This window comes from Ptychodera flava, assembly GCF_041260155.1.
Source record: "Ptychodera flava strain L36383 chromosome 23 unlocalized genomic scaffold, AS_Pfla_20210202 Scaffold_24__1_contigs__length_23054250_pilon, whole genome shotgun sequence".
Taxonomy (NCBI): domain Eukaryota; kingdom Metazoa; phylum Hemichordata; class Enteropneusta; family Ptychoderidae; genus Ptychodera; species Ptychodera flava.
The window spans coordinates 4234800-4253423 of NW_027248278.1; the positions used below are offsets into that span (position 1 = coordinate 4234800).

At 36.2% G+C, this 18624-nt stretch overlaps 1 protein-coding gene across 1 annotated transcript in view; it reads left to right on the top strand.

The window, feature by feature from the left end:
- LOC139124942 (serine hydroxymethyltransferase, mitochondrial-like) overlaps positions 1 to 18624 on the top strand; it is a 38125-nt gene that overhangs the window by 10126 nt on the left and 9375 nt on the right. Inside the window, exons 2-11 of the mRNA XM_070691058.1 lie at positions 6273 to 6443; positions 6999 to 7078; positions 9614 to 9814; positions 10263 to 10344; positions 11808 to 11930; positions 13130 to 13269; positions 13950 to 14115; positions 15449 to 15551; positions 16211 to 16366; positions 16813 to 16920. Of these exons, the coding sequence (XP_070547159.1) occupies positions 6273 to 6443; positions 6999 to 7078; positions 9614 to 9814; positions 10263 to 10344; positions 11808 to 11930; positions 13130 to 13269; positions 13950 to 14115; positions 15449 to 15551; positions 16211 to 16366; positions 16813 to 16920 (1330 nt within the window). The remainder of the gene's footprint in view (positions 1 to 6272; positions 6444 to 6998; positions 7079 to 9613; positions 9815 to 10262; positions 10345 to 11807; positions 11931 to 13129; positions 13270 to 13949; positions 14116 to 15448; positions 15552 to 16210; positions 16367 to 16812; positions 16921 to 18624) is intronic.

Sequence of the window (18624 nt, forward strand, 5' to 3'; positions counted from 1 at the left end):
AACAGTGACAGAGACAGCTCTGACTCTGATGTACATGGTAGTTGAAGAGGAGTTTTGGTCAAATGACACTCATGACAGTGAAACCCACTTGTACACAAGATCAGGCCAGAGAGCACACATGGAAGAAAACATAGAAATGTGAATTCTGGCATATAAGAATAATCAAATATTAAAGAAAAAAAATAGGGTCACCATGCTTGATTTTCTAAATTTTCACACTCTTATTATAAAATGATACAGAAGTAAAACTTTGAACAGTAAAGACTAAAATAAACAATATGTGACCAAATGGAAATATTTATTTTTTAACCAAATTTACAATTATCACACCCAAAATTTCAGAGATTAAAACATTTATTTGATGGAATATTTTAACTTCAGGTATTGTCAATTTTGAGTAGCATCTAATTCATATACGTCTTGCAGTTTTAAAACAATTTTTTGGTAGGTCACTGTGCGATACGGCAATTAGCCAGAATTCACAATTTTCCTACTCTCTCATTATTGCATTTTGTGTGCTCTTCAACAGGAGCAATTGACCTGGCCAGAGTTGGATTAACTCAAGTTGGCTTTTAGACCAATAAATCTAAAAAATTCACTGATGCACTTAAAGAACTTGCCTTTGGAATATGACTATACAAAGTGCTAATACAGGTAGTGTTGAACATCTGTGAGCAGAACGGCGCAATACATGTTTATTATTTCTGCGCTCACATCCTTTACAAATATACGGGCCTGTGATAATTTTGGGGGGGACTTGAAAAATTTTGACCATATAGAGGGGGGGCATTTGAAAATTTTTTAGGGTACTTGGGGGGGGGGATCTGAAAAAAAAATAAGATTTCAATCGAGATTCCTCCAGCCCCCCCTAATCGTTATTTGTGAATGCAGCCTAAATGTTCATAGTCGGTGAATTATAGCTGACAGCCAGTTGTTTTTGTTGGCTGCTGGCTATTTTCTACCAGGTACATCCCTGATGTACCGGTAGATATGCACAAGGACAACAATGGAGGTGTAACAACTGCACTGGATAGATATTCATACTCGTAAAACTTACCATGTATGTATATTTATCTCAATGAAAATGCAGTGTGTTACATAAAACGACAAGGACAAAAGACAGTTTTTGAATCTAAATTTAGATCAATGGACTCAAATTCGGTGACGAACTGGCAGTCACAATGACAAAAAACCCACTCATATACTAAAGAAAAACACTTCAATATTTCACAGTTGATTATTACTGCAAGAAAACTCACTTTTGATACAATTTTTAAGTACTTTCTTAGTCATTTAGTCTAATATTCAGTTTTTGATGAAATTCTATCAGTACAGATGTTCACAAATCTAATCTGCGGCAGATCTTGCCAAGCAGGTGTTTTTCTACCTAGTAAAATTTGTTGAATTTCCCATTTGCCGCCTTATATCTCCCACAACATAAGAAAATTAAAAGTGTATATTTTTGGAATTTTTTTGACCATCCAATTTCAGATTGTTGATAGGCTATTTGCAGATTACTTCTCACTTTATCGTATTTTAGATAGCTCAGAGTTCTAGTTCATTCAAAATATTAGACATGTCCATTTCAAGGGCAAGTAGGTATAACTCATGAACTCTTATTGTTTACATTTGAATTCTAGTCCAGACCAGAATTCACTTGTCAACAATAACAATGCAGTCTACACATATACTGAGTGAGTTCAGCTGAATATCATTCATCTCAAAAATGCTTTGGATAGTAAAACAAGAAACTGTAGGTGACATTAAAAAGTAAAATACTGAAAATATGAATCACATAAAATTTGTCACTTTTTGAAACCCAAGATGGACGCCATCCCTGTTTTAACAAGATCTTTACCTGTAGCCAGTTTTAACCCTCTGAAAGCCAAAGTCAATTTTTGTAACCCTTATAAAATATACCTCAGTTAAATTTTGTCAGATTTTTTCCAAATTCTTGATAAAAAACTGTGGCCAATGAAATGTTGTGTTCATTTGGTCCAAAATTATCAGAAAAATCACAGAAAAATTTACAAAAATTGGTAAAATGTTGCACTGAAATTTTTTAGGGAAAAACACAGCACTCAAAGGGTTAATAGTCTCTCTATCGCAAGGAGTTCAGAATTGGAATTGACAATCGATACCCTCAAAATTGAGGTGAATGATAATGTAGGCCATGTCATGTAGGAGTGGATTAGGAATCTTCTAAAGTTGGTTGTGAAATGAGGACGAGTAGGTAAAAGATAATAAATGTAGAACTTGTGATTACCATTTAAATGAGTTCTGGAAATAAGGACCTTACTGAATAAGAATTAAGATATCCAGAGTTGTAAGTTGAAATGATTTGTAAGCTAAGCCATAAATTTGTGCGATGCAACAGAAAGATACAGCCGGTTTGGAGAATGTGCATATACCGTACAGTATGAGATCTATGATTTCTAGATTTCATGTATAAGAATTAACTTTCATCTACTTTGGCAAATACGGGAGATTGAAGATGACATTAAAAAGGCTGGCTGTTTGTGCTGTTAATCCATTCTAAATGGCTGAAATAACGCTCTAGAAATTTCTCATTCATCTGAAGAATAGGGAAGAAATTCTGATCGGATAATACCGTATTTGAAACTTCCATTTGCAATTGTGCTGGTGAATGGGCCCATTTGCATCAGTGAATGGAACCCAGCATGCTGCTTTGAAGCGACAATTCTATCACGATGCATTCAAAACAGAATGGTGTCTGTAATAACTGTTATTCAAGACTGCCAATGAATACCATAGTTCCAATTCATGATCTGAGATTATATTTGAAACTGTAGTATCCACTGCCTAAGACATGTTTTGTATGAAGCCGTTAGTTTCTAACTCTGGTTGCTTTCAACTAACTTATATTTGCTTTTCTGACATTTTCATTAAAAATGAATGTTTTCATTTTGTAAATGTGAAAGTAACATCTCCCAGAAAATAATTTGAATGTTGTAATACGCTCAGTTAACTGTGAAAAATATACCGTACAAAGATTGATGCGAAAGTAAGCCCAAAATTGGAAAATGTTGAAACAAATTACGGAGTAATTTTAAAAGGCAAAAATGAAGATCAATGGACACGAAGAAATTTTGTTTGAATTGTTAGTAACCTAGAGAGTCCACTTATACTCCTATAAAAATCACTTTTAGTTCGCAACCAAATATGTATTCACTAATCTTCATCCATCCCTTCTGATTTTGTGAAAAATGTGAAAAAGCCTACAAAGACGGTGAAAAAGTGGCAACCACTATAGTGTTTGCCCAATTTCATGGAATGAAAAGTGTCTTTGTGTCAGTATACGGTATTATTAATCATGATAAACAACAAGGGTTTCAACTACCGGTAGATGTGATATGAAATCATAAAGATGGCTGTCATAGTACCATTGTTTTAATAGTTGAAATCTATCTATCTAGAAAATTTGTATAGCGCCTAATATCCAAAGTTAAACAATGCTCAGTGGCGCTTAGAGTTACAATGAAAATGCTCTCTGGAAGATGTAAGTTTTTAAGCGTCTTTTGAAAATGTTGACATTAGGAGAAGTTTTTATGTCCAGGGGCAAAGAGTTCCAAAGGACAGGAGCTGCTACCTCTGCATTAGGGAATGGGGTGAAAGGGTTTCATTGTCAATTGTTTAATTTTTAGTTTTAAACAAGAACATATTAAAGGGCCTGTAGCTATTACTTTGGTCAGTTTTTTTTCAATTTTTCTTGTCATTTACCGGTACATCCATTGCAAGTTCTTCTACTACAGCCAAAGCATGTTGAAACATCAACAAATAGCTTTTCAACATAGCATGTTATATTGTGTAAAATGCACTGTCATTGTTTACATTTGAATTCTAGTCCGGAACAGAATTCATTTGTCAACAACAACAACGCAGTTTACACATACCGGTATACAGGCTGAGTTGACAAGCTGAATACTGTGTATCTCAGCATGCTTTGGGGAATAGAACAAGAAACTGCAGTTGACATTAAAAATAAAAATTATGAAAAATTATCAAAAGTTACAGCTACTGTTCTTTTAAGCCTTATCATGCAAGGCCTGTCACTTCCTCATCTACCAAGTCAGTAAAACCTCTACAAGTACCTTTTGAATGTTTTCGTTTTTGACAATGCAACTCAAGTTTCCATAGGTATCAGTACATAGGACAATTCTTAGCACACAATTTCTGAAATTCTTGTGAACGACAGAGCCATGAAATCTGGTTACAGGGACAAATATGTATGTATGATATACTCATTCATGTGTGGCTGTATCAGTGACTCACCGGGATAAATTGACAAAACTGTTAAGGAGACACAAAGTAGAAATTTAAACAGTGTAACACTGTGAATTCACATCTCATCAAGTGCTATACAGTTACTCAAATGGGTTTGTTTCGTATTCAGTAAATGTACTTTGCAGGTCTTAACTCTGAAAGGAATCCTTATTCAGTGAGCTTAAAGCATATTGACGTCATACTGATGTTTTATCATGAATTGAGATCAAAGCTGTGTTGAAATTCAGTGAATAGTTTTGTCAATTTTTGCACATTCATTTCTAAATCTGTTTTTCCAGTTTTATTGCAATCTAAATCCACATATATACCACCAGTACAATGTATGTTACTGTTGTGTAGAAAAATCTGTCGGGAAATTTATCGAGATAAAAAAAAACCATGGAAAATGTTTGGTCGTGCTCAAGATAATTTCTTACATAGGCCCATTTGCTTTAATGAGTTTCCATCATTTTGTCCATAATTTTCATTAGAATTACAAAAAATTTCACGCTTCTTGTAAAACTTCAGCAAAATTGTTAGAAACAGACGACAGTGTGAATCTCTAGAACACTAGTGCTATGATAGATAAGGTAATACGTACTATTTATAGACACCGAGTATTGACTTGGAGTAAATTTACTCATCCATGCAAACATCAAAATTGCATTGACATTCATTAAAACCCAGTAAAACGAGGTCTTTAGAGCCTGTAAGATGACTCTACAGAAAAGTTATTAACACCTCAAATCGTTTCAAATGCATTAGGCCACTCATTTAAAATGTTACGTTTCTCTGAGCCACACAGTATCAGATGTTGTCAGGGCCTACCGGTATATTCCAATGGATTTTGGAGCTGCAGTGAAACACACTTTTGATGAGAAACACAAAGGGTAATTGGTCAGCCGTCGGGATTTGTGTGTGGGATATCAGTAAGGTTTACTGTTGAGTGGTGGAATAGACTTTTGTGATGTATGAGCGGGCAGTGTTTGTCTAGAGTCAGGTAATTACCAAGACAGTAGAACCTGGAATTACTGTAATACAAGAGTTCATTTCGTTAGATTTATGGTTAGAATAACGGAGAAGAGAAATGTTCAGTGAGCATTGATACTGTTCATGAAATAAACAAGCAGACAGAGTAATTATTCCATTGATATTATGAATACTGTTACCATTGAAAACCAAATAAAGAAACAAAAGGTATTGGGCTTGGAGAGTATGAAATATGCAGAAATAGATATACCCGGTACTATGAAAATAGACTTGGTTCAAGTCGATGAATTTTTGAAAAATAAAATAATTCGCAACAGTTTCTCTTGTGTCTCCTCTATTTCATACAAACCTATTTGAAATTTGGCAGCCCAAGTGACTATTTAATATCCGCCTATTATTACCTCCATGTTAACCCTCTGAGCGCCAAAGTCAATTTTTGTCCCCTTTAAGAATTATAACCCAGACAATTTTTTTTCACATTCTTGCAAAATTTTTATAAAATATTGTAGCCAATGAAATGTGATGCCCATTTGGTCCAAAATCATAAAAAATACAGAAAACTTTATAAAAAATCATAAAACGTTGCACTAAAATTTTTGTGGGAAAAATTACCAGACGGGTACATCTCCCATTAAAATTGATATGGGCTGCCAAATTTCATACCTTGATGGTTTTTCCTAGTGATCAAATGTGTTACCTTTGAGTCTGTGCAGCAGCAGTAGTGAGTTAGTTTCTGCCGGCAGGTGAAAACTCCCCTGTATCGCATTCATCCGGCTCATCGCTTTAACCCAAGTCATCGCATTTATCACACTCATGCATTTCATATGAAAACTGAGAAATCATCATGTTCATCCCACTCACACGTTCACATATCACAGACTTGAACCAAATCTACCATGAGCGCAAAGCATAGTAAAGACTTGAGATGGCATATTTGTGTTTTTATTTTACCCGTGTTGTTCTCATTTTTGTTCTCTTGTTTGTGTTTTTTTGTTTAGATCAGCAGACGTTTTCAGAGTACCCAATCTGCTGCTGCAGAGCGGCAGGCAGAAACGCAGGCAGCATGGAATGGACAAGAAACGCTGGCAGAGTCCGACCCGGAAATCATGGCACTGGTCTGGGAAGAGAAAGACAGACAAAAACGTGGATTAGAACTCATTGCATCTGAGGTATATAATAATTATATTGACTTGACCTCAGGACAACATGATGATATATTTTGCATACATGCATGTATAAAAATCATTATCAAACTAAAGCACTGTTCTTTCCCTTTAATTTGCATTTACTATTTACTATATCTTGACCCGTAAAGAGGGTAATTCTCGTTTGTAATTTCTTATCCCTCAGAAGAAGTGATGTTGACAGAGCTGAGGTCAATATCTACTTTTATTGCTGAACAGTTTACCAGTGTGTTGACCTAAACTGAGGGCAGTATACTCACTCTCAGCATGCTTGTATTTTACTTTCAGTTGTAAGAAATGATATTGACTTGAACTAGGGTAGCATTCTCTTTTATCATGCACCGTCAGTTCTAAGAACTAATTGACTTGAACTTGGGGCACAAGTCTTTATTGGCCTTAATCAGGGTGATATTCACATATATTGTGCACTTCCAATATAGGAAGCCAAGGCAACATCCTCTTTATTTACCTTTCATGGTATAACAAACAGGTATCTTCGCCACACAGGATTGTATCTTACTCTATGTACATTTTTTCCAGAATTTTGCAAGTCGGGCTGTTCTGGAATCGCTAGGCTCATGTCTCAATAACAAATATTCAGAAGGTTACGCAGGCCAAAGGTATAGTTTGAAAATTTTGCATTCTTCAATTCTCAAACAGTCACTTTCACACTTCAAAGTTTTATCATTTGTTGACGATATCGTTCATCTTAAAAATTTCAAAATTGTCTGTGCCTCTAGGAGTTGTAAATATTTATCATACAGGGTATTTACCAGTTATAGTAGACATTGATCATGATTATACAAAATTCTAGATTTTTGCTCATGCTTCAGCAAGTTCAGTTATCATTATTTAACTTACAAAACACAGACAAGCACTATTGTCCGAGTGCTTTGATGTGGAAAAGTGATTGTCATGATTTAGGTTTACAAAATTATACAATGCAATATAATCCCTGACATTATTAGGCCAATATTTCAACTGTTGTTGTTTGATTTCTGGGTGGAAAAATGGTTGGCTGAATTATGTCAATGTTTCTTAGTGAATATTCAACATTAATATTGATTCATTTGCATAAAATTATAAAAACAAAACAATGCTCATTAATATAATTTGCATAAACGAATACTAATCCATATCACATCTTGCACTGAGAACACAAAATTTGCTCAATTCAAAGCTTGATTTTCAGATAATGCGATCTGGATTTTCCATTTTCTGCCAATGTTTCAGAAAACTGCTACAAAAACCCTACTGTTAGCAAAAAAATTGCCAAAAGTAATTTTGCTGGCAATCCATGCCTCAGGCAGGTTTTTTCTGACGCTGATTAATGTCATTGAAAACAAAAACAGATTATGTATGTAAGTAATCAAGATAGACAACTTATTACTTTCCAATGACGTATTTGTGGTCGATGAAGGGAGATTATCAAGGCTTTTCTAAAGATAGAATACACTCGGGGACAGATATTCTGACTCTCAAATTTTAATAAAACTTTGCTTGTTAGCTCCATGTGTTTGGAATCTTTTTTCAGTGGTGAGCAAATCCACTAGGCAGATCTCAAGGGCCAGCAGTTTTTTATGTTCGGGCAAGCACTTTGTTTCATCTGCTATCCCTGAGAGGAGAAAGAACTTCTACAGTACGATATATACCGGCACTTACACGGTACACCAAAGGTATTGTCATTGCTAGGTAATCTAATGGTATATTAGTGAAATATTTCCAGCATACAGCACTTTCTCTTGATGTTTACCTAGTTTGACAGTATAGACCGAACAGAATTTACAATTTTGTTGACCAAGGGACTAGTGGATTCTGATTGTGGTCGTGTACTTTTTATGAACTACAAGCCCCAGCAAGTGGATCTGAAAAGGATTTGCTCACTCCTACATTTTGAAACCTGTGAAGTAAAGGTTTTTCACAGTCTTGTTTTTGTGTAAGTCAAAAATTGATTCAATTTCTCAGCAGTGTACACATAAATTGGGCAGCCATTTTGAATTTCCAATATCAGTTAGATTTTGGTCATTAGATTCTGTAATCCCAAACTTTGTGTGGTGATATGCATTTTTTATTCTCGCTTATTCTCGCTTATGAAAATTTTAGTAAAACTCGAAAGTTTTGAGGCGCTCACTACCTTAAAGCAAATATAAAGAGAGCAAAAAACACACTGGATACAACATTTTCCAGGCAAGCATTTACCATGATTAATGATGGCTAACGTAGTCTGTATGTGAGTTTTCGCACAATAACAAATTTTATGCAGGAGTGTCATTGAGTGCTGATATTTGCACCATGCGGCATATGCTAGAAGTACTGTCTGTCTCGGCATTTACATGTAATTTTCTCTTATCACACAGAATATCAGTAAGCAAACACCTACCTACATCTCCTTTGGGGGTTTTTTAGACTCAGATATATGTTAAAGATTGCTGATAAAATCTCATAGCAGCTGTGTTCATTTTTGTGTGGGCGAAATTATGACAGACTTCTATTTATGTCATGATATTTCTAAATGTTATATGCCATCACGAAGTACACAGAATTCCCATGCTGGCAATTAGCACTGTAAATAGTCAGAAGTCATGTGATTGTAATATGACATTGATGGCAAAGCAGCAGTAAATTTGATATTACTTTTAGCTGTCAACAGCAACCATTTATTCAACAATGTATAGTTAAGGTAGTACGCGCCTCGATAGTGAAAGACTTAAACTTTTGCTCATAATTTCCTCAGTCAAACTTTCAACCATTCTCTCACCAAATCAACAATAAAAATCAGAAGTCACTGTGCAAATTTTGGTACTAGAGAAACAACTTGCCTAACATCTACCGTACTGATATTTGAAATTCGAAATGGCCACCATCCCTGTGTTAACTCTATGAAAAAAATAAAATGTTTGATTCACAAAAGCTAGACCGTGAAAATTTTTATTAACATGCGGTAGATCAGAGGAGATTGTAAAATATTGAAAGTCAGAATATCTGCCTCCTAGGTTCCAGCATTCTCTCTCTCTCTGTCTCTCTCTGTCTGTCTGTCTGTCTGTCTGTCTCTCTCTCTCTCTCTCTCTCTCTCTCTCTCTCTCTCTCTCTCTCTCTCTCTCTCTCTCTCTCTCTCTCATTCATATATGTTTGTCTTCCCCATATTTCCCCAACAGGTACTATGGCGGCAATGAAATTATCGACAAAGTTGAAACACTCTGCATACAGCGTGCGTTGGAGGCATTTGACCTGGACCCAGCCAAGTGGGGCGTCAACGTACAACCATACTCTGGATCACCTGCCAACTTTGCTGTCTACACTGCTTTGCTAAATCCACATGATAGAATCATGGGCTTGGATCTTGCGCACGGAGGACAGTAAGTATGGACAGAGTCAATCAATATAATTATTTCATTCAAAAAAAAGTATTAATCAAGTGAAATACCCTATCAGAGTTCCTGAAGTCTTGTTAATTATGGAGATTATCATCTTTGTGTTTGGTAAAGACGGAATTTATAGTGAAAGCCATGAACTAATCAACTGGCATTACAGTTACTCTTCCCACTGGAAATTTGCATATTTCCATATATGGTAAAAGAGACGAGGCTAATTTGATTCTCTACATTTCAAACTTTGCACGGTAAAGCTTGACTTGTCATTGTTGACCATGAAAGAATGGTTTCAAGCTTTCCAAGGACAGGTTTTAGCAATATTTCAAAACTCTGTTTCAAAGTATTTGCTATGGTGATGCAAATTTTCAAAATACAGTATTATGTGAGTATTACAGAATGTAATGGAATTTGTTTTTCCCTTTTTCTATTTCAGTTTGACTCATGGTTTTATGTCAGACACAAAAAGGGTATCAGCCACCTCAATCTTTTTTGAATCCATGCCATACAGACTCAATGTAAGTGTGTTTGCAACTTTAAGGTGACACCAAAGGATTCAAATCTCTGTGCAACGGTTGCCAGGGGAAATGTGCAAGCTCCTCAAAAGTTGTTTGAGTATTGATGAAATTTTTGCAAAAAGAATGGTGTAGACTTCTCACCAGTCTTTGTCACCCAGCGTTTCCGTTACAATTTCAAAACGTGCGTACGATTTTACGCAACTGAGTTTTTATTTGCGTAAAATGTATTCAAATGCGTACGGTAGGAATCAGTATCTGAAGTGAGCTGGGCAGTCTTTTCTGTAGAACTTGGGGGGTTTCCTGTAATGCGCATGCTCTATTAACAAAAAACAACAACCTGGGGGGCTTAAAGGTTTAGCTGAACGTTTGCCATGCCGTGATGCATGTCCCGTATATGATCGTTGAGCAGCCCAATGAGTTCATGTTCAAAGAAAATACCTTCTGACTACGAAATTAGTGTTTTCAAAGGGCCAACAAAAAGCAGATACTGTTCAAAGTCCAGCGGGACCTCTCAAGAATGCAACCTGACAGAGTCTAAATGGTCACCCGTAAACACTTTCCAAAAAAAAACATGCGACGTAATGACCATTAACTGTATTGTGTTACCAACAACGTAGACTCGATCGATTCTCGAATTTTTTGCATCTGTAGTGCCATTGTCTGTACAGAACTGATTGACATGACGTTTTGTGATGATGAAATACAATGTTGCATAAAGTGCTGCGGTCTGCTAAAGTCTAAAATGTTGCAATATCATGATAAATGTCACTTGCAAGCAGGTGCATATGTTCTATTTTTGTCCTGCATTGAACCACGTTCAGGCAATGTAGTGCGGGCCAAGTACGTCATGTCATTGGGCGGCATTTCTCAATGCGTATTTGTTTACGCAGTCATGATTTTTTTTGCGTATTTCCGAACAATTTTGCGTAAAATACGCAGGATTTTGCGTTAACGGAAACACTGGTCACCTTTGTTGTAGAATTAACCCTTTGACCCCGGTTCGGAAAAAAATGTCTGTATGACATCATAGGTCACCAGGGGGGGGGGGTCAGGGTGCAAAGGGTTAAAGGACAAGTAGCTATAACTCTGGACTTTTTGACTCTCAATATTTCTCAATACTTTTCTGATCTACCACTTGTTTGGGCTCATTTTAAAGCACTTTATGTAAGAAAAATTTTCATCATCTTAATTTTTCAAAATTCGAAAATTAGATTATTCTTCACTGAGTTAACATGGGGATGACGGCCATTTTAATTTCAAATACGGTTAATATTGTGATCAAGGATCAAAAATCTTAGGTAGTTTGTTTCTCTAGCGCCAAACTTTACACAGTGACCCCTGATTTGTGTTCTTTATTTGGTAAGAGAATGGTTGCTAGATCGCCTTGAGGGAAGTTTGAGAAAAAATTTAAGTCTTTCACTTTTCAAGGTGCATACATCCTTAAAAAAATTTGTTTCTTTCAGCCAAGCACTGGATACATTGACTATGATAAACTTCAAGAGACTGCCCGGCTCTTCAGACCTCGTTTAATCATCGCTGGAACCACTGCTTACAGCAGACTGTTGGACTATCCCAGATTCAGAGAGGTGAGTTTACCCTTTCACCCCAATTACTTTGTGTACGGGGTCCAAAATTTCCTTGAAAACAATAGGATTGGGTCAATCCATGGTGGTCAAAGGGTCTAAGGGACTTGATCCGCGGGATCAAGTTTGTTTTAGTCCATAAGAGGATTATAGAGTGTCATAGCCGTATGTTTTCAATTTAAATTGTAATCTAATAAGTAGCTTTCCCTGCGAGAAAATCTAATGCTGGCACAGGCCTTTAAAAGGTCTAAGGGATGTCCAGGCTAACCATTGCAAGACATCAACATGTTAGAGCGCCCTCTGTCCAAACCTTTGACAAATTTGATCGGCTGAAAATGTTACAAATGTTTGTTTACGCATTGTTGTGATAAATGCAGCAATAAGTTTTCATGTAACGCTGTTTGCAGTTACTGTTTTGTAATAAGATATTAGTGAACACGACATAGGATACTGCTGCTTGAAATGCAGACAAATTTTATCGTTGTTGCATGTGTGGCTGCTGTTGCAGCTTGTCAGCAGAGCCAATAATGCATCAGAGTCTGTTCAGTGTAACATTACCAGTTGACTTTTGTTCGATGTGCTTTGAGCGCTGTAATTGTTCCCATCAAAGTTTTAGTGCAACATTTTTACCAACTTTTATGAATTTTTCTGTAATTTTTAAATAATTTTGTACCAAATGGACATCACATTTCATTTGCTACAGTTTCTTATCAAAATTTTGACAAAAATCTGAAAAAAAAATGACTGGAATATAATTTCTAAAGGTGACAAAAACTTGACTTTGGTGCTCAAAGGGTTATAATTTCCACAAATGTTACCTAAATTTGCAGACAAATATTTATTTTTGCATACTAATGAGATATCAACAGTGACATCTGCAAGCAGTCCTATTACGGTAATATTCGAGGTAACCGTATGAATTGATCAGCCATAACTCCATGAGATATTATAAGCATCTCAAAACATGGAGTTTAAACTTTACTCTGGCAGTTTATTCAAGGAATGTAAATCCATAGTCACAGCCACTACATTGCAAAGTTTGGGATCAGAGAAATATGTTACTAAAGAGTACTGATTATAAAATCCAAAATAAGTGCTACACTTTGTTTGAACTGTAGGGGGAAATTTAATGTTTATTTTCACAAAAACATTTTCTGTTTTCATAAATAACGGTAAACTTGTTTTTTTTTTGCATTTTCCAGATCTGTGATGAGAGCAACGCTGTTATGATGGCAGACATGTCACACATCAGTGGCCTTGTAGCCGGAAAGGTCATCCCATCACCATTTGACTATGCAGACGTAGTCACCAGTACAACTCATAAAACACTGAGAGGACCTAGGTAGGTCAAATTAGGTCAAAGGTCAGGGGTTTTTCTTTGGGTGAGCTAATCATTAGTGTTTTTTGAGGGGATTACTCCAATTATACGATCTTCTGTGAGATATTTATCCAGTAGTATCAGAGGACAAAAGAGATGGTATTGGGATTTACAAATTGTTTACCATACCCCAAAATGAGCAAAAAACTGTAATCATGGGGTGACATACCGGTAGTGTTGTAAGGAATGCTGTGTTGTAACAGCCAACATGACTTGGTTTAAATGTTCAAGAGGACATTGGTTGAGATGAAACTCAACATGTACCAAACTATTGTGGCTTTGCCAATTCTTATTGCTGTTATATCATGAAGCTTCTGTCTGTATGGTGGTACCTTTGAGTGGGCTCTAAGATCATAGGTCGGACCATAGGTCAGGTAGGACCAACATTTTTAGCGGCATTCCACCACAGTTGTAGGGACTGCGTTTCCACCAAACACATGCCGCACATGAATTTGCTATAGATCTCGCAGGTACCGGTAGTTGTGCTGAAAAGCAAACAAAAATGCTAATGCAAGTAGAGCAATCAGGGCTAAACCAAAGTTAAAATGTAGGTTTGAAATTCATTCATTCACTGAATGAAAGGTCTGCTGTACGGTATAATGATAAGTGTAAATGTAATCTTCTGACATCATTGCTTCTTCCAGGGCTGGGATGATTTTCTTCCGTAAAGGCGTGAAGGGTGTCAACAAGAAAACTGGCAAAGAGATAAAGTATGACTTTGAAAGCAAAGTGAATGGCGCCGTCTTCCCAGCATTACAGGGTGGACCTCATGAACACGCCATAGCTGGTATTGCGGTGGCTCTGAAACAGGTGAAGTGACATCTCCATCCCGATGCTCTGTAACATGCAGTCAATATATAATTGATGTTTGACAGTTTAAAAGCTTGCATAGATAAATATATTTGTCTACCCACTTGTGTATAGCTGAATATGCAAGAACAGGGTTACTTTCTTAAATTTGACCTGATCATACTGGTAACACAGTCCGTCAGAGCTGCGATAGTCATGGTGATCTTTCAGGTACCCTTATTTTGACCCTTTCACTAGAATGGTTCAACCCCAACCTATTGTCATCAATGGTAAGTGTGGACATGTTTACTGTGAATTAGGGATGGACAGGATAATGCTGATTTTCACTTCGTAAGAAAAGTGAAGATTTTCATCCCAGTAGGGTGCAAAGATGTACACCTTACCTGACCTAGTTGATTTCCTATGGAAACTCTCTTCAGTCCTGACATCACCAAAATATATTAAAAATTGCAATCCATAAGAAGCTGCAAAGATCTTACAGAATTTTGATATTCAAAATAGATTTACTGTTTTCAGACCTTTGATGGACACTGACTAGGTGAACCAATTGTAATGCCAAATTAATCTTTCTAATGATATTTGATTTGCCAGTTTATTAATCAAACACAAAGAATACTTTAACTAAATTTAGTGGATAGTTATGATGAGGGTCAGTAATCTGTAGGCTCCTGGCAAGTTCTTAACCCTTTGAGAGCAAAGTCATTTTTCGTCCTACTCAATTTTTTTCAGATTTCTGCCAAAATTTTGGTAAAAAGCTTCACCTAACAAAATGTTATGTCGCTTTGGTAGAAAATCATCCAAAAATTTGCAGAAAAATTCATAAAAATTGGTGAAATGTTGCACTTAAATTTCGGAGGAAAAAAAATTACAGCACTCAAAGGGTTAAAAGCCCTTATGTTTCAAAGCCTCCTAGAAAGTACTGGAAAATTGGTTATCCAACAACAATTTTCAAAAATAACAAGTCATCAGTTGAGATATAAAAGTGGCATGTAAAATGACATTATATAAACGATAAACTGTAATAGTGATACCTGGAAAATGATATTTTTGGCCTGAAAAAAGCTCCTTAAAATTTTCTGAACAGGTCTGTGAAAGTCCTGGAATTTTAAGTGACTTTGAGTGTATGGACACTGTATAAACAGACAATCTTGGAGGAAAGTAATGGATATGTTCACCCCAATTTCCTGTAAACAGCTCCCCAATCACCATTGTCAATGAAGGGTTTTAGCTAAACCATCCTGGCTAAAGGGTTTTAATACTTGAGGGTGTTCACCATCTGGGAATGGTGTTTCCTAACTCGTATACACCCTTTCTTTTTTCCATGATTTCACAGGCCATGTCACCACAGTTCAGAGAGTACCAAGCCCAGGTGCTCAAGAACGCACAGACCATGGCAGAATGTCTGAAGAACAAGTATGACTGGGACCTGGTTTCTGGTAAGTCTGTGTATCTTTTGAAGTTTGCCTACACACTTTCCAAAACTCAGCTCATGAACTACAATTAACCACCTGCTTGGTCTTTAGACAAAATTGTAGTGACTAAATATTTTCGTTCTATGTCTATGTTAAATTTGATCGTCCTGTAACGTTTCATGTCTGTAACTGTTTTGGCAATTTACTCAGACTACAAAATCTAACTGGAAATATTGATTTTAGGCAAAAAAATTTGCATTTTGAAATCACAACTTTGAAGCTTTGAACTCGCAACTTGAATGTTCAAATGTCCCAACATGTATCTCCTTTTATCAAAAAAGAGCAGTGATCCCTCTAAGTAACTTCTCAACTAGTGTTACCATGAGAGTTTTGTAAAACCGTTAATTTTACTGAACATCAAATCTTTGAGAATTTGTAATTTTTTCGTATAACAGTTGATTTTCAGACATGAAAGGTATGTTTTGATTCACAAGTGTTAATCTTTCAGAAATCATAAGTCAGTGGGGTGAACATTTTGTATCATTTTATTGCTATCTTAAACAAAGTAAGTATTTCACCTGTGTACAATATAGAATAATTGTATGTAGGATTTTAATACAATTTGCTTCAGAATAGTTGCCTCTTTTGCTGTAATTGACACTACATTCTGTATTTGTTGTCAGGTGGCACTGATAACCATTTAGTGCTTGCCAATCTGCGACCAAAGGGCATCGACGGCTCACGTGCAGAGAGAGTTCTGGAAATGTCCTCCATCACAGTCAACAAGAACACGACACCAGGTGATAAGAGCGCCCTCAACCCCGGTGGTCTGAGAATAGGTATGTATTTTAACCCCATGGGGGCACTGTCCAAATGTTTTTGGGACAGGTGCTACACTCGATGATACTTGAAGCCAAATAACACTTGATACATTTAACCCTTTGAGTGCCAAAGTCATTTTTTATCACCCTTATAAAATGTAATCCAGTCAAATTTTTTCAGAATTTTGCCAAAATTTTGATGAAAAACTGTAGCCAATGAAATGTGATGTCCATTTGGTCCAAAATATCAAAAAAATTACAGAAAAATTCATAAAACTTGGTAAAATGTTGCACTAAAATTTTAGTGGGAAAAATTACAGCACTCAAAGGGTTACTTTAACAGAAGAGAATTTAGAATCTTTGTCACTGTGCTCAACAAGAACGCCTATTTGTTCAATTTTAGTGACATGTTATTATGATTCCTATATCAGTTTCTGTGGAGATTTTCCCTTCGTTACTTTCAGGGGCACCCGCATTGACATCTCGTAACTTCAAACAGAAGGAATTTGAGAAAGTTTCTGACTTTCTGAACCAAGGAATCGAAATCACCAGAGAAGCTAAACAGAAAACTGGTGAGTAAACAACTAAAAATTACTCATGAAAAAAATTGCATAGTCATGTGCAATTTGACAAAATTTAAAGTATTCCAATAAAAGAAACCAGATATCAAGGTGGAACCCATTTCAACAACAGATTGATCAACCCCACCTCATGACTAAAAAGTTCCATGGCAGGACATCCAGACTGAAAATTTAAGAGCTGAAGAGAATCAAACATACATGAATCCATGACTTCTGGATTCAAAAGTGAAGCTTAATCTGCAGATCAGTTGTAAAAAGTATTCATTAATCAAATTTTTCAATGGAACTTTTTTAGTCGTGAGGTACTGTAGACCAATTTGTTGTTGAAATGAGTTCTACCTTGATATCTAGTTTCTTTTATTGGAATGCTTTTAAATTTGTCCAATTGCAAATGACAATGCAATCTTTTCAATGAGTAATTTTTAGTTGAAAAGATTGCATTGTCATGTGCAATTGGACAAATTTAAAAGCATTCCAATAAAAGAAACTAGATATCAAGGTAGAACTCATTCAACAACAGATTGGTCTACAGTACCTCATGACTAAAAAGTTCCATGGCAGGACATCCAGACTGAAAATTTAAGAGCTGAAGAGAATCAAACATACATGAATCCATGACTTCTGGATTCAAAAGTGAAGCTTAATCTGCAGATCAGTTGTAAAAAGTATTCATTAATCAAATTTTTCAAAGCAATGTTATTATTTGGTATCCCTCTGTTAAGATCCAAAGTTGGACAAAAAGTGGAGCAGTATCTAATCTTTTGCAATGAGAAGTTTACAAATAAATTGCTGTGATAGGATACTACCGGCAGTACATTTTATGCCTACCCATCCCTTGCACCAGGTTTGGATGAAAATTCAAAGTGATGCTATTTATCACCAGGGATGGGGGTTAGCGGTGGTTTAAAAGACGATAGAAAAACAAGGAGTTCACCAGAAAGCTACAACTGTGAACTGATTTGAAGTTCTTCAGGTCAAGAGTCGACCTTCATAATAGAGAAATTAACTTTTTAAAATCAAAAACAATATTCTTGATGCTACAACATGTCAAAAAAAGGCGTACAGGGCTCTCTACACTGAGTGAACATGACATATTTACAGAAAGAAATTTATCTGGTTTTGGACCCTCATGTGCTGGAGATATACTGAGGGGGACAATGTCATTGCTCTGTCAGTCTTTGTGTGTTTGTCTGTCTGTCTGTCCATCCATCTGTAGACCAAATTTGTGGAGTTTATAACTCAAAAACTGCACCAAATGTGACCAGCTTTGATATGAGGAATGTTTTGGTGATTATCTAGAAGCAAATGGAACCTCATAGATATGGATTGCAGAATTATGAAAAATTGATATAATGGTTTTTCATAAATTTCAAAACTTTCCATTTATGACAGAGTAACCCCTTGACTACCTTGAACGCCGGATATATCCGGCGCCATATTGAATTACCATATACCTTTAGTGCCGGAAATATCCGGCACAGTTAAATAGGCGTATTTGCTTCGTTTTTGTCCCTAAAAATCCCGTAATTTCGGCATCGGCACGCAGCGTGACTAAGATTGATGTATTCTGATCTGGCCTGAATGTGATTGCGCCCCCGTACGTCCGAGTATGGCCAAAATCCGGAAGCAAATGTCGTGACCCATGACCTCGACCCTGAAAGGTCAGGCTGATCACAGAAGCGTCGCGCTGATTGT